This window comes from Musca domestica, unplaced genomic scaffold, assembly GCF_030504385.1.
Source record: "Musca domestica strain aabys unplaced genomic scaffold, Musca_domestica.polishedcontigs.V.1.1 56, whole genome shotgun sequence".
Classification (NCBI taxonomy): Eukaryota; Metazoa; Arthropoda; class Insecta; order Diptera; family Muscidae; genus Musca; species Musca domestica.
Window position 1 is genome coordinate 1548998 of NW_026712356.1, and position 15794 is coordinate 1564791.

General features: G+C 35.0%; 4 protein-coding genes across 4 annotated transcripts; 2 read left to right on the forward strand and 2 right to left on the reverse strand.

Annotated features, from left to right (window-relative positions):
- Nucleotides 1–1166: 1166 nt before the first annotated feature.
- On the reverse strand, nucleotides 1167–3308 carry LOC101895230 (larval cuticle protein A2B-like). Its single transcript, XM_059128606.1, has 2 exons — nucleotides 3281–3308; nucleotides 1167–1636 (listed from the first exon to the last, which is right to left on the reverse strand). Exons 1-2 carry the CDS (start codon nucleotides 3306–3308, stop codon nucleotides 1167–1169), a joined length of 498 nt encoding a protein of 165 aa, XP_058984589.1.
- A 651-nt stretch (nucleotides 3309–3959) lies between these two features.
- LOC131800462 (larval cuticle protein A2B-like) lies at nucleotides 3960–4316 on the forward strand. Its single transcript, XM_059128607.1, has one exon. It carries the CDS (start codon nucleotides 3960–3962, stop codon nucleotides 4314–4316), a length of 357 nt encoding a protein of 118 aa, XP_058984590.1.
- A 4684-nt stretch (nucleotides 4317–9000) lies between these two features.
- LOC109612610 (larval cuticle protein A2B-like) lies at nucleotides 9001–10410 on the reverse strand. The gene is made up of 2 exons (XM_059128608.1): nucleotides 10392–10410; nucleotides 9001–9553 (listed from the first exon to the last, which is right to left on the reverse strand). The coding sequence occupies exons 1-2, from the start codon at nucleotides 10408–10410 to the stop codon at nucleotides 9084–9086; spliced, it is 489 nt and encodes a 162-aa protein (XP_058984591.1). The 3' UTR covers nucleotides 9001–9083.
- Nucleotides 10411–14833: 4423 nt separating this feature from the next.
- On the forward strand, nucleotides 14834–15411 carry LOC101893699 (larval cuticle protein A2B-like). The gene is made up of 2 exons (XM_059128609.1): nucleotides 14834–14845; nucleotides 14914–15411. The coding sequence occupies exons 1-2, from the start codon at nucleotides 14834–14836 to the stop codon at nucleotides 15409–15411; spliced, it is 510 nt and encodes a 169-aa protein (XP_058984592.1).
- Nucleotides 15412–15794: the final 383 nt, after the last annotated feature.

Consider the following 15794-nt stretch of genomic DNA (forward strand, 5'->3'; position numbering starts at 1 on the left):
TTCTGTGAGTTTTCAGCGATTTTGAAAAAGTAATTATCTTTTAACTCGGTACTACATTATCATGTAGCCCGACATCAATTTCAGTTCTCAAGAAATCAAGTCAATTAAATTGGTATTAATATTCGAATTCAAAAGTAAAATATAAAAAACACTTCAAATGTACATTAGAAAAAAGTAAGACAAAACGGAAAAAAGCATACAAAATAAAACATTACTATTGTACATTTCAAAAGTCAAAATGAAAATGTTAATATATCACATTTTTATGCGATTTTTTTGGATATAATCCTTTTCGGACAGGAGACAATTCCGAATTTGTATGAATCGTTAAAATCAGTCCAGCGGTTCTTAAGTTATAAGCGTAGTAACTAACACAACTTTCTTTTATATATATAGATTCCACACAAGGACTTCTTTGTGAGTACTTTACTCCCTGAAAAATAATTGTCTATATAGGTCAATGATATAGTATAACTTCCATATAACGGTATTTGCTTGATTTTGAACATATTTTTCAACGGAATTGTCTGAAATTCAACTGAATTAGTTCCTTGTGAGTATTTTACCCCCTAAAAGAGAATGGTAGATATAGGTCTGCGATGTCGTATAGCCCCCATATAACGGTACATCCCGATATTTGATATATTGGTGATTATAGCCACATTATTCAACGGAATTATCTGATATTCAAGAAGTTCTTTGTGAGAACTTTACCCCCAGAAATAGATTTGTTTATATAGGTCCACAATATCGGGTATCCCCCATATATCGGGGCTTTCCGATATTCGGTATTTTTAAGATTGTAACAGAATTTTTAATGGATTTTATGTTGTTTTTTTTTATGGAGGGTATTCAAAGTTCGGCCCGGCCGAACTTACTGCATTTTTACCAGTTGATATTTTGAAAGTGTGTTGTCATTCATGTATGTTGTCTTCGTGGGCTTAATACAATTTTGCTTAAATAAAGTATTAATCATTCTCATCGTTAGACTTGAATCATATCCAAATTCTGAAATCTCTTACCAGCTTTAAATTTCCTTGTGATCTCATAACTCCCTCTCTTTTTATTTATCGACAACTTTGAACAAGTTTTTTTTTCAAAATTCAACATTTATTCTACAAACTAAAAATCAAATATTAATACTTTTTGAATACAGTGACACTCTTCTAATGGTGTTGATGGTAAGCTTGTGGTTGTGCGTATTGTTTGACCAAAGTAACTGGAGCTACTTGTTTGACAACAGTCTTGACATGGTCCAAAGGATAACGGTTAACGACGGCATTGAAGCCACTGTGAGGATCAACGGTATATTGGACAACACGTCTGAAACCATCAGCATCAATCAACGAGTATTCACCACGAACAACATCACCATCACGTTCTTCGGTTTGACTGTGGACATCACCGGTATGTTCATCATTTACATCGTAGTTGTAGTTGTATTGAGGATGATCATCGTAGTGGACATCATGTTTTACCAAAACGGGTTTGGCATGGGCATAAGCTACTGGAGCAACCGTTTTTACAACAGTGGTGGTGGGAACAACTGGAGCTGCATGATATTCTTGAGGCAAGGGCAGAACACCAGCACTGGCGACAGCAATGAAGGATAAGATGGTGATGAACTGAAAGGATACTAAAATATGTTAGGAGGATGTAAACTAAAAATATTTATTAATATTACTTTGAATGCCATTTTTCAAATTTGAGGTACTTTGCCGGAGCTAATTATGAAGTGATAAGTTTGGAAGGTGTATGATACAATTTCAAAATCATTTGTATATTTATAGCAATTTTTGGATTATATTTATCCCCCCATGAATCACATGTATTTTTATGCCAATTACAAAAAAATGCCTGTCTATCATTTATCTGCATTTATATTTATTGATCAAATATTGCTTTTGAAAATAGATTTGCTTTTAAATCCAATCCGAATAAACTATTATTCCATTTTATTTAATAATGACTTTCGTGACCTTCATCTTTTGTTCAGTAAAATATGTAATTTTTATAGCACGCTCTCTTTGGGAACTGGTGAATATTGCATTGGCGTAGACAGTCTCTCCACTCTTATTGGATTACCGTTAAGCCTTACAACATACTTACCCCCTAAAAAGTCATAACATTCCAAGAGAACTAACTGCCTTACCCCGACCTGAGATAACTTGTATTTACGGCAATGCCTTATAAAATGTACATACATTGCACAAGTGTGGTAATTTGTGGTAGGTCTTGATTTTGCTTAAGAGACTTTCACAATTGTCATAAAATATGACACTAATCCAATTAAACAAAGAAGAAATGCTGAGCAGTATTTTATTGTCCAAACGAAATGTTAACAACAAACATTTATTTGCATTTTGTGGATAGTTCGGATTGAAAACGAGTAAGTAAAAATATTTTGCTAGGTACCGTTGTATGGGGGCTATACGAAGACGTGGACCTGCACAGATAATTTTCTGTCATGTGATGTAGCATCCATTACGAACATTAAATACCAAATTTGAAACAATTCCGGTAAATAATGTCGCTAAAATCATTAAAATATCGAATATCGGGAAGTACCGTTATATGGGGTATACGAAGACGTGGACCTGCACAGACGATCTCTTGTCATAGGCTGTAGCATCCATTACGAACATTAAATACCAAATTCCGGTGAATAATATCGGTAAAATCAACAAAGTACCGAATATCGAGAGATACCGCTGTATGGGGGCTATACCAAAACGTGGACCTACATGACCAATTTTAGTATTGAAAATTGTCTGCAGACATTATATACATTTGAGTAATAGTTTATCAATCTACTTCAATTCGTTCGGAAGCTAGAGTGATTACCACAGACGGACGGACATCGCTAAATCGACATAGAACTTTATGCTGATCAAGAATATATATACTTTGTGGGGTCTAAAATGTATATTTAGAGGTGTTACAAACGGAATGACAAACTTAATATAAAAATAAAGTTAAAGTTTTGGACTTTACTTCTAGTCGCTGCAGCTAAAAATGATTTAGTTGTTGCAAAATGGTCAGGTTATTGTTGTTTTTATAAAAACAACGTTTGTTTATTAGTGGAGAACGATGGTAATGTTTACCAGGGGGTAAGGCAGGGAATACCTAGGTTTCGGAAAGAGCCACCAATCCTCATCAGTTCCCTAGTTTTTCGTCTTTTTATTTAAATAATAAAACATTGTTCCATTTTTTGTTTAATTGAATTAGTGTCATATTTTCAGACAATTGTGAGAGTTGCTAAACGAAAGCCAAGACCTACGACAACTGGATTCAATTTTGTAACTCATAATCCATTGTTGCTACGCACAATTTGAACGACGAAAGTAAATTTTTTTACATATAGACATCAATATTTCTGGAGAGCAGAGTTTTAAACTCACCACACAATAGTCATCAGCAACTTGTCCAATGTATGAAGTACACTTTGTGTTGTATAAAAAACCGACGTAGCTACATGTTGTATCAGTCGGGATGAGCCAACAAAATTTTCTTGGTTAATTATGCTCTTGAAATGGGGAAAGTATAATACGAAGCTTATCGCAATGGTATTTTTATTCCAAGGGAAAACCAAAAGACTTTCTACGCCAATGCAATATTCACCTGTTCCCAAAGAGAGCGTGCTATAAAAATTAACAAATTTTACCGAACAAAATGTGAAGGTCACGGAATTGATTATTAAATAAAAAGAGATAATAGTTTTTTCGGTTTCGACTCAAAAACAAATGTATTTTCAAAAGCAAATCTAGATCAATAGACATAAATGCAGATAAATGTATGGAAAGGTATTTGTAATTGACATAAAATACATTTGATTCATAGGGAGATAAATATAATCCAAAAATTGCTATAAATATACAGCCAACTTTGAAATTGTATCATACACCATCCAAACTTATCACTTCATAATTAGCTCCGGCAAAGTACCATAAATTTGAAAAATGGCGGTTGCTCCAGTAGCTTATGCCCATGCCAAACCCGTTTTGGTAAAACATGATGTCCACTACGATGATCATCCTCAATACAACTACAACTACGATGTAAATGATGAGCATACCGGTGATGTCCACAGTCAAACCGAAGAACGAGATGGTGATGTTGTTCGTGGTGAATACTCGTTGATCGATGCTGATGGCTTTAGACGTGTCGTCCAATATACCGTTGATCCTCACAGTGGCTTCAATGCCGTCGTTAATCGTTATCCCTTGGACCATGTGAAGACTGTTGTGAAACAAGTAGCTCCAGTTACTTTGGTCAAACAATACCCACAACCACAAGCTTATCATCAACACCATTAAAAGAGTGTCATTGCATTCAAAATAAATGTATTCATTTTTGTTTTTTTTAGTTTGTAAAATAAATTGTTGAATTTCGAAAAAAAAGATTACACTAAGTTATTTGTAAATAAACAGGTAAAAAAAACGCAGGTAAGTTAAATCTGGGTACAGCTTTCAGAGTTAGGCGATGTTAGGCTAACGAAAGGAAAGGATAAAACTCTGAAAAAACAGAATTCTATCAAGCCCATGAGAACATATTTAGATATTTGGATGAACATTTTAGCAGAAACCTTCAAAATACCAAAAAGCAGATGGTATTTTACTAACGAGCTATGTCAAATAGTCTACCAGCATAAAACTTTGTTGTGACGATAAATTGAACATTTTTTAACACCAATTATGTCTACTGGGATATTTCTAGGTGTTGCAATTAGAATCACAAATTTAATTTACCTATTATCGCAGGTGGAGGGTACAATAACATTTTTACCCCGCAAAAAAAAAAAGAAAAGACCGTGTATAGGCGTTTTGAAAGTTTACCTAACTTAATTAAGTTACTTTCCCCTCTTTCACACCTTTGGAATTTTTTGGATTAAGATTTCGTGGAACCCGTTTATTTTTGGCATATAATGTATTCGGCAAGTTTTTCAGACATAAATTTGAGAAATATTTTCGACGAAAATTTTAACCCTAAAGAGAGTTAACAAAGGGGCCAAAGGGGAAAACTACCTTTAAATAGTATCGTAGCAAGTTAAAACATTCTACAAAATTATTTGTTATACAATTTTATTATAGGTCCATATGGCGAAAAACTCATTTTAGAGTTGAAGCCATACTTTGCATGAGTTTGGGCAAAAACCTCTAACAAAGCTTAATTTTAGAGAGATCACATCAAAGACAAAAATATTCTTCATCAAATTGTAAAATAAGTCACAAAAGAAAATAAATCTCTATTTCCAATTCTATATTGAAACAAGTATATTTCACTTTAAAGTACAAATTATGATTTCACTTTAAATAAGAGAATGGTTGGAGCCGTTATAGGGGGGTCATAATTAAACGGGAGGTTATATAGAACATTTATACTTCAACGACAAATTTTTCGTAGTTTCGTGGAGAAATGTGACTAGGACCAATATGGACAATGTTTTGACATCAGTTGTAGAACCCATTATGAACTACAAATACCAAAATTCACACAAATCTGTTAGAAAATTTGGTTTAAATAGTCAAAATACCGAATATCCGATGGAACCGTTATGTGTTCGCTATAAGAAAACGTGGACCTAGATATTCAACGTTCTGCGAATTGTGAACTAAAAATACCAATTTTTAGACAAATCGGTAGGAAAATGTAAAATGTAAAACCATTAAAATACCGAATATCGGAAGGTACCGTTATAAGGGCTATACGCAAACGTGTTCCTATATCTACAATTCTTCTCCATCGGAGCTACAACCCCTTACGAAATACAAATAATTTTTTTACACAAATTGGTGGAGATATGCGGCTAAAACTATCAAAATACCGAATATCGGGAGGTACCCTTATATGGGGGATATCCCAAAACGTGAAACTGGAAACCATTACAAACAACAAATACCATTTTTTAGACAAACACGTGGGAAAATATATATTACGAAAATTATCAAAATACCGAATATCGGGAGGTACTGTTATACGGGGGCTATACGAAAATGTGGACCTTTATGTACTATGTTCCGCCACTAGAGCTAAAACATATAACGAACAACAAATTCCAATTTTTAGACAAAGTGGTGGAAATATTTAGCTAAAACTGTCAAAATACCGAAAATCGGAAGGTACCGTTATATGGGGTCTATCCCAAAACATGGAACGATATATCTCATTTTTAATACCAACCAAATGCATACTACTGTGCCAAATTTTAAAGCTCTGCGTCAAATAATGTGAGCTGTATCGTGATTTAAAAAAGCAGGTAGACAGGCTAACGTCTTTAACTCGACTTAGAATTTTATGCTAAAAGTGAATATGTATACTTTATGGGGTCTATGAAGAATATTGAGAGATGTTACAAACGAAATGACAATTTTAATATACCCTTCTTTCAACGATGTAGAGTATAAAAATATGTGCATCAATTTTTCCAAATAAAAACAAGAAAATATTCCCTATTTTTATACCCTCCACCATAGTATAGAGGGTATATTAAGTTTTTCATTCTGTTTGTAACACCTCGAATTATACATTTTGGACCCCACAAATTATATATATTCTTGATCAGCATAAAATTCTATGTCGATTTAGCAATGTCCGTCCGTCTGTAGAAATCACTTTAGCTTCCGAACAAGGAGGTTGATAACATTTGACAAAATTATATATTATGCCTGCAGGACTTTTGGTATTGAATCTGGGTCATGTAGGTCCACGTTTTTCATGCTACAGGCTATGAAAAAAAATTGTTTGTTCGGGGCCTCATATAACGGTACCTCCTGGTATTCGGTGTTTTGATGACTCTAGCGACTTTATCACCGGAATTGTTTCAAATTTGGTATTTGAAGTTCGTAATGGATACTACAGTCTATGACAGAAAATTGTCTGTGCAGGTCCACGTCTTGGTATAGCACCCATATAGTTTCGAATTTGAATATTGTAATGGCGTATGACAAAAGTTGCCTATGAAGGTCCGCGTCATCGTATATGCCCTAATATATCGGCTACATTCGGTATTTTTAGATTTTAACAGAATTTTAAAATTGTTTTCTGAAATTTGTCAGATTTGTTCCAAATGGCGGAGGGTATTAAAAGTTCGTCCCGGCCGAACATACAACTTTTTTGCTTGTTATACCCTACAACACTATGTGTTGGGGGTATTATAAGTTTGATTGGGCCAAAAATTATGTAACACCTCGAAATATTGGTTTTCCATATAGGAAAGTATATATGGATCTTCCTAGCTCGCCGAGCTGAGTCGATCTAGCTATGTATGTCCGTCCGTCCGTCTGTCCGTCTGTCCGTCTGTCCGTCTGTCCATGTTAATTTGTAATCACTCTACAGGTCGCAATTATGGCCCGATCTTCACGAAATTTAGAATGTAGGTGGGGCTTGGACCAGAATAGAACCCTATTGCTTTTGGAGATGATCGCCAAATGTTTAGGGGTTGAAATGGACCAAATACTGAAAAAATGTCGGATTTTGTAGTAGCTATACAGGTCGCAATTATAGACCAATCGACGCGAAATTTCGCATGTAGATAGAGTTTAGGGCGGGGAAGAAGCCTACTAATTTGGGTGGTCATCGGATAATATTTAGAGGGTAAAATACACCATATCTTTTTTGTTTAAAAAAATCAAAATTTTTCATTAAACCGCGAATATTTTAAATCCCGGAGAAATCACAAAGCCATCAAAAGGTTACTTCTGACCTTTACATTGATGTTATTATCCAACAAATCGGATATATAGCAAAATATGTGCGATATATATGTCTATCAAATGAGATATGCTTGAAAAATCTCTTATATGTCGAGAACGGCTGAACTGATTTTGACAGTTCTCATTAATTCAGAATGGCCTCTTGACAGGAAAGAAAAAACATCTAAAAAATCGCATAAAAATATCTCTCTAAAGATGAAAATATTGATTTTGTAAAATTTTCTCATATTTTTTCAATTTTGTCATATTTTTGGCATATTTTCATTTTGAATTAAACATTTGGTAATATTTCTACAGCTAACAAAACTAAGTAGTTAGGATATAAGGATATCATTTACAGATCTCATTTATGGCCCAATCCTTACGAAATTTTGCATGGAGATAAGATGAGGGTCAGAATAGGAGTCTACTCTTTTTGGAGATGATCGTTATATATTTAGGGGTTGAAATGGACCAAAAACTGCAAAATTGTCGGCAGGTCGTAATTATTGCCCGATTCTCACGCACATTTGAATGGGGGCTACCGGACATTGCAAAAGCCAAGCAGTTTTGGATGGCCATCCAAAAATATTCAATGTGTGAAGAAGTTTGCCAACTTTTGTAGAAAAAATATGAAAATGTCCATTCCAGTGACTTTTTGGAGAATTCACAAATACAGGAAAGACGCACTTCCGACTATTTCGTTAACGCTGATTTCGTTGAAGAATATAGTCAAATGTCTGTATCTCATATAGATGCGTTTCAGTCAAAAACCAATAATAAATGTTAATCTTTTGCCACTTCTGAGAGATTATAGATCTTTGGGAAATATTGGTTCCAGATCTAGGAAGACCATTTAAATGCAACATCTACAAATAAATTGGAAATGAGCAAATTCGTTTAAGTTGCTATTATTCGAAAATTAGAGAACGAATCCTGATGGTTTTCTTTTATTATTTGCCACAATATCTTGTGGAATTCTTTCGAGTATCTCGCATATATAAACTGTATCGTTTATTGTAGTGTTGTAGGGTATTCAACGGTCGGCCCCGCTCGACTGTAGCCTTTGCTTACTTGTTTTTTTAATAATTTAGCACTGCAAATTTGCTTATAATTTCACTATACAATAACATGACGGGGTTGGGGAAAATGTAGACTTGATTGAAATTTTTTTGTAGATCAAAACCCCAAAGGAGTTTCAGGTTCTTAGGTCATGCGTTGTTAAGACGTTTATTTTTTGGCTGTATAGAAAGGGACTCTTAGAATTGAAAACCGGAATTAAAACATATTTTGAAATAAACTTCAGGAATAACAGTTTTCTGAAAATTTAACAATTTATTTAACATACTAAAAAACAATAATGAGTGCATCTGTTTTTAAAACAATGACACTTTAATGATGTTGGTGGTAAGCTTGTGGTTGTGGGTATTGTTTGACCAAAGTAATGGGAGCTACTTGTTTGACAACAGTTTTGACATGGTCCAAGGGATAACGGTTGACGATGGCATTGAAACCACTGTGAGGATCAACGGTGTATTGAACGACACGTCTGAAGCCATCAGCATCGATCAACGAATATTCACCACGAACAACATCACCATCACGTTCTTCGGTTTGGCTGTGGACATCACCGGTATGCTCATCATTTACATCGTAGTTGTAGTTGTATTGAGGATGATCATCGTAGTGGGCTTCATGTTTTACCAAAACGGGTTTGGCATGGGCATAAGCTACTGGAGCAACCGTCTTCACAACAGTGGTGGTGGGAACAACTGGAGCTGCATGATATTCTTGCTGTAAGGGCAGGAGACCAGCACTGGCGACAGCAACGAACGATAAGATGGTGATGAACTGAAAGGATACTAAAATATGTTAGGAGGATGTAAACTAAAAATATTTATTAATATTTACTTTGAATGCCATTTTTCTATTTTTTTTTTTGTAGTTTGTTGAAGTTATAAATGAATGAATAGGTATGAGTTTGTATGATACATTTTTAAAATTGGCTTGCATATTTATATCAATCTCAATATTTATTTCTACACCCCCACAAAATTATTGTTTTATTGTTTACGTATTCATTATTTTATACATAAAAGAAAACATTCATAAATGTCTCTCACTTTCATTTCATTTGTGGTGGTTGGCAAAATATCAGGTTTTGAAAGGAGATTTGGTTTTAGTTCAATCCAAATGAACTGTGAGCCCTTTTTTTGTTCATTAAGAAATTGTGTTAAATAAGCAATAAACAAAAAAAAACAAAAAAAAAAAAACATTTAGTTAGGCTCGCCCCCTGCTATCAAAATACCGAATATCGAGAGGTGCCGTTATATGGGGGCAACACGAAAACGTGGACCTATACATACAATATTCCGCCACTGGAGCAAAACCCCATTATGATGTACATATACCAAATTTTAGACAAATCCGTGAAAAAAATGTGGCAAAAATAATCGAAATACTGAATATCGGGAGGTACTGTTATATGACGGCTATGCGAAAACGTGAACCTATACATAGAATTTTCCGCCCCAAGAGTTAGAACCCATTAAGCACTACAAAAACCAATTTTTAGACAAATCCGTGGTAGTTTGAAAAAAAAACATGAAAATACCTAATATTGGGAGGTACCGTTATATGGGAACTATAGTTATATTTGGAAATTTTAGGGAAAATCTGTTAACAATCAATCAAACTTACAAACATTTTCCTCTTCCATATATATATACATATATATATATATGTATATATATATATATATATATATGTATATATATATATATATATATATATATATATATATATATATATATCTAGAGAGAGAGAGAGAGATTTTGGGAGTTTCATAAGTTTTTTTTTTTGGTCCTAACCCCTTTAAAAAGTGGGGATTATGTCCGCTTCTAAAACGGACATGGTCTTCATGGGGAGTATGAAAAGTAGGAAAATTTTTCGGACATAATTGCCAGAAAGAAAAGAAGGCTATGCTCGGGTTGGCCTGACTTCTTATTAGAGATAGGTATTTTTAACCCGAATATGGCAAAATATTTTTTCGTGAGGTACCCGGTTATTCGACCCGAAAGTTCAGATACAAAAAATCTATCTGAATCCGAACTTATGGGTCGAATAAGCGGGTAACCAAGTATATCCCCATATAAAAATAATTTGCGTAATCCGGTTAAAAATACCTATCCCATAATGGAGTTTATGCCCGCAATCATTTTGGACATAATCCCTATTATGTCCGCTACCTACTGAGGAGTATGACAGATTTTTTGGGATATAATCTCCTTTCCCCATAGATCGGCATAAAATTCCATGTCTATTTAGCAATCTCCCACCGTCTGTCTGTCCGTCTCTTGAAATCACTTTAGCTTCCGAACGAAAAAAAAGAAAGAAAGGACAATAAAAAAGTAGCTAAGTTTGGCCGGCGGAAATTTTAATACCCTCTACGATTTTTAAGAAAAATGTAAAAATTAAAAAAAAAAATCCGGCGAAAAATACCGCTCGAAAGAAAACTGTTATATGGTGGCTATACGTTGTTCTGAATAAGTAATTTTCCGTCATAGGCTGTAGTACCCATTACGAACTTTGAATACGAAATTTAAAACAATTCCGTTGAAAATGTGAGAAAACATCAAAATACAGAATATCGGGTGGAACCGTCGTATGGGGGATGTACGATATCGTGGACCTATATAGACAATTCTCTTCCAGGGGGTAAAGTACTCAGAAGAAACTCCTTGCGTGGATTTTCAAACAATTCCATTGAAAAATGTGGCTAAAATCATAAAAATGCCAAGAATCGGGATGTACCGTTATATGGTGGATATACAGGGTGAGATAAAAAAACTGCAACAAAGTCAAACGCCATCATTTTTACATTTTCTTTTTTAATTTTATTGAATGAAAGCAAAAAATGTTGAAAATAGCATCACATTTTAGAATAAGTTCAGATTTGTTCGAATTGGTCACCTTTGGCAAGAATTATGGCCTTCAAACGGCCAATGAAAGCGTCACATGCTGCCCGAATGTTGCCCTGTGGTATTTTGGCCCATACCCGGTGAAGCGCTTGCTTGAGGTGATCGACACTTTGGTATTTTTTTGTGCCAGTCTTGCTTTCCAAAATACTCCAGACACAATAGTCTAACAGATTGGTATCCGGAAATTTTGGTGGCCATTGTGCGGTGGAAATGAAGCGAGGAACCTCATTTTGTAGTCACTCTTGGGTGGCGCGTGCTGAGTGTCCAAGGTCTGCGGCCAAAATGTTTGGGTGCCCAAGGCTTTGATATACCCTCCAGAATATTTTCGCGATAATATTCGGCATTTATTCTGATGCCACAGTCGATTAATACTGCCAAGTCGCTTCTTTACTTTTCGAACCATCTCTGCTAATGTTGCTGTTTTCTTCCGTCCACTTCCTTGACGTCGGGCTACGCTACCAGTATCATGGTAACGAGCGATGATACTAGACAAAAAAGATTTATTCACATTTAAATGCTGGAGTGCTCTAACGATAGCCACTTGTGGGTTTCCAGTCAAATATAAAGAAATCACGCTTGAATTCTATCACGAATAACTTTTTTTCTGGAAAATTCTCACCAAAATGTTTTGTACGCTTGTAAACAATATAGTAAGCTGTCACTGGAATAATTTTAACAGCTGTCGGACGAGTGGCTTAGAAATAACAGCAGTTTGAATTTGGTTGCAGTTTTTTCATGTTATCCTGTATAGGTCCAAGTATTGGTATAGTCCTCATATAAATGTAACTCCAGGTATTTGGTATTGATGATTTGTGTCACACTTTTGATTGTTTCAAATGTTGACTTTAGAACTCTATTTCCTATGACAGACATTTTCATCTACATATCCACGTCTTCGTATAGGCTCCACATAACGGTACCACCCAAATATTCGGTACTTTGACGATTTTAACTTTATTTTCCAATATTTCGAAATAGACGTCGCTTTCTCTGACGTAATATCAACTGTTGTGTTGCAAAAGCCAAACAAATTACAAGAACAACTATAACAAGTAAAAAAGCAGTAAGTTCGGTCGGGCCGAAGTTTGAATACCCTCCACAATTTGGAACGAATTAGAAAACTCTCAAAAAAAAAACAAAAACAAAGTCCATTAAATTTTATTTTAAATCTTTACAATATCTAATTTAGGAAGGTGCCGATATAAGGGGGTATATATGATATTGTGGACCTATTAAGACAAATCTATGTCTGGGTGTTAAGTACTCACAAGGAACTCCTTGTGTGGGTTTTCAGATAATTCCATTGTAAAAAGTGGCTAAAATCATCAAACTAATGAATATCGGGAGGTATCGTTATATGGGGGATATACGATATTACGGACCTATATAGACAATTTCCTTTCGGGGGGTAAAGTGCTCACAAAGAACTCCTTGTGTGGATTTTCAGACAATACGATTTGAAAATGTGGCCAAAATCATCAAAATACCGCATAGGGGGGGGGGGGGGGGGTACCGTTATACGGGTGCTATACGATATGATTAACCTTTATAAAGAATTCTCTGTTAGGGGGTAAAGTGCTCACAAAAAACCCCTTGAGTACAATTTCCGTTGAAAAATGTGGCTAAAATCATCAAAATACCGAATATGGAGGTTACCGTTATATGGGGGCTATACGATATCGTGGACCTATATAGATAATTCTCTGCCGAGGTATAAAGTACCCACAAGGAACTCCTTGTGTGGATTTTCAGATAATTTCGTTGAAAAATGTGGGTAAAGTTATCAAAATACCGAATATGGAGGTTACCGTTATATGGGGGCTTTACGATATCGTAGACCTATATAGATAATTCTCTGCCGAGGTATAAAGTTCCCACAAGGAACTCCTTGTGTGGATTTTCAGACAATTCCATTAGAAAATGTGGCTAAAATCATCAAAATACCGAATATCGGGGGGTACCGTTATATGGGGGCTATACGATATCGTGGACCGATACAGCCCATCTTCGAACTTGACCTGCCTGCAGACAAAAGAGAGATCTGTGCAAAATTTTAGCTTTCTATCTTAATTCGTTTAGACTGTAGCGTGATTACAACAGACGGACAGACGGACGGACAGGGCTAAATCGTCTTAGAATTTTACGCTGATCAAGAATATATATATACTGTGTTGGGTCTAAAATGATTATTTCGATGAGTTACAAACGGAAAGACGAACTTAATATACCCTCCATACTATGTATGGCGGAGGGTATAAAAAATAATTCCTAGCATTTTTATACCCTCCACCATACTATGGAGGGTATATTAATTTTGTCATTCCGTTTGTAACTCCTCGAAATATTCATGTCAGACCCAACAAAGTATATATATTCCTGATCAGCGTAAAATTCAAAGACGATTTAGTCATGTCCGTCTGTCTGTCTGTGTGTCTGTTTGTCTGTCCGTCTGTCTGTCTGTTGTAATCACGCTATCTTTCGAACAAATTGAGATAGAAGGCTAAAATTTTGCACACATGTATTTTTTCCCAGTAGGCAGGTTAAGTTCGTAAATGGGCCATGTAGGTCCAAGTTATCATATAGCCCCCATATAACGGTACCTCCCGATATTCGGTATTTTAATGATTTTAGCGACATTATTCACCGGAATTATTTCAAATTTCGTATGTGAAGTTCGTAATGGATACTTCAGCCCATGCCAGAAAATTGTCTGTGCAGGTCCACGTCTTCGTATAGCCCCCATATAACGGTACCCCCCATATTCGGTATTTTGACGATTTTAGCTACATTATAAACAGATTTTTCTTCAAGTTTCGCATTTAAATATTGTAATAATTTATGACTGTAGTTGCCTTTTTTACTTGTTTTTTTTTTTTTTTTTTGCAATTCGCGAAATTTATTTATATCTGACAATACTTTCAAAACTCCAATAAAAGAAAACATATTTGTCTCCCACACAGTAACTTGTATTGTCCAACAATCCAAAAATCACATGCAAAAACCTTCAACATAAAAACAATAAATTTAACAATTGAAATATTGCTTTCTTTATTAATTGGCTACAAATAGTCACTGGAGTTTAAGTATTAATCATATCAAAACCTAACACCACTCGAAAGACACAAAGCTAATTGTTTTACAATATTTTACAAATCTGAAAAAATGGCATTCAAGGTAAAATTGTCACAATTTTTTTTTGCATTTTTGAAAATTAATTTAGGAATTATTTTTTCCCGTTTTAGTTCATTCCCATCCTGGCATTTATTGTTGTTGCCCAAGCAGGAGTTTTACCACAATATTATCGCTCCGAACCAACACCCCAAGTATATCATCCAGTTGCAGTACCCAGCGCTGTTGTCAAAGCAGTTGCCCCTGTGGCATATGCCCATGCCAAACCCGTATTGGTGAAACATGATGCCCATTATGATGATCATCCCCAATATAACTATAACTACGATATAAATGATGAACATACCGGAGATGCCCATAGCCAAGTAGAAGAACGTGATGGTGATATTGTTCGAGGTGAATACTCGTTGAACGATGCTGATGGTTTCAGACGTGTCGTTCAATACACCGTTGATCCCCACAGTGGTTTCAATGCCGTCGTTAACCGTTATCCCTTGGACCATGTCAAGACTGTTGTTAAGAAAGTTACCCCCGTAACTTATGTTGCCCCTTCGCCAGCAGTTGTTAAGCAATACCATGCTGTACCACAAGTCTATCATCAACTTCATTAGAATGCCATTTATTTTGTTGTTATACAATTTTTAATTGTTTTATATGTAATTAAATATATTTTTTGAGTTGTTACTGTATGTCAAAATGTTAAAAATATTCCTGACCAAAGATGGAATTACGTTATCCTGCAAAGAATGTCATTACCAAATAATGAATTTATTAAGCGCTTGCTAAGTGTGCTTAATAAATTCATTATTTGGTAATTACTTCAGAACAAAAGTATGCAAAAAAGTACAAACATCATCGATTACGAGAATTAAATTTTGTTTAATGACTTGTGTGTGTGCACATCTTCGCAATTTTCAAATATTTGGAATATTATTCGTCGTCGAGATCTGAACAAGTGTATAATTCGCATATGCTAATTTGCAATAAGTTCGAA

What these genes read in the sequence shown, in the direction of transcription:
- LOC101895230 (XM_059128606.1), bottom strand. Translation starts at nt 3,308, where the DNA reads ATGAGTTACAAAATTGAATCCAGTTGTC. An exon ending in CAAAATTGAATCCAGTTGTC is followed by an intron (nt 1,637 to 3,280) that starts GTAGGTCTTGGC and finishes AACATATTTTAG; the next exon opens with TATCCTTTCAGTTCATCACC.
- LOC131800462 (XM_059128607.1), top strand. Translation starts at nt 3,960, where the DNA reads ATGGCGGTTGCTCCAGTAGCTTATGCCCATGCCAAACCCGTTTTGGTA.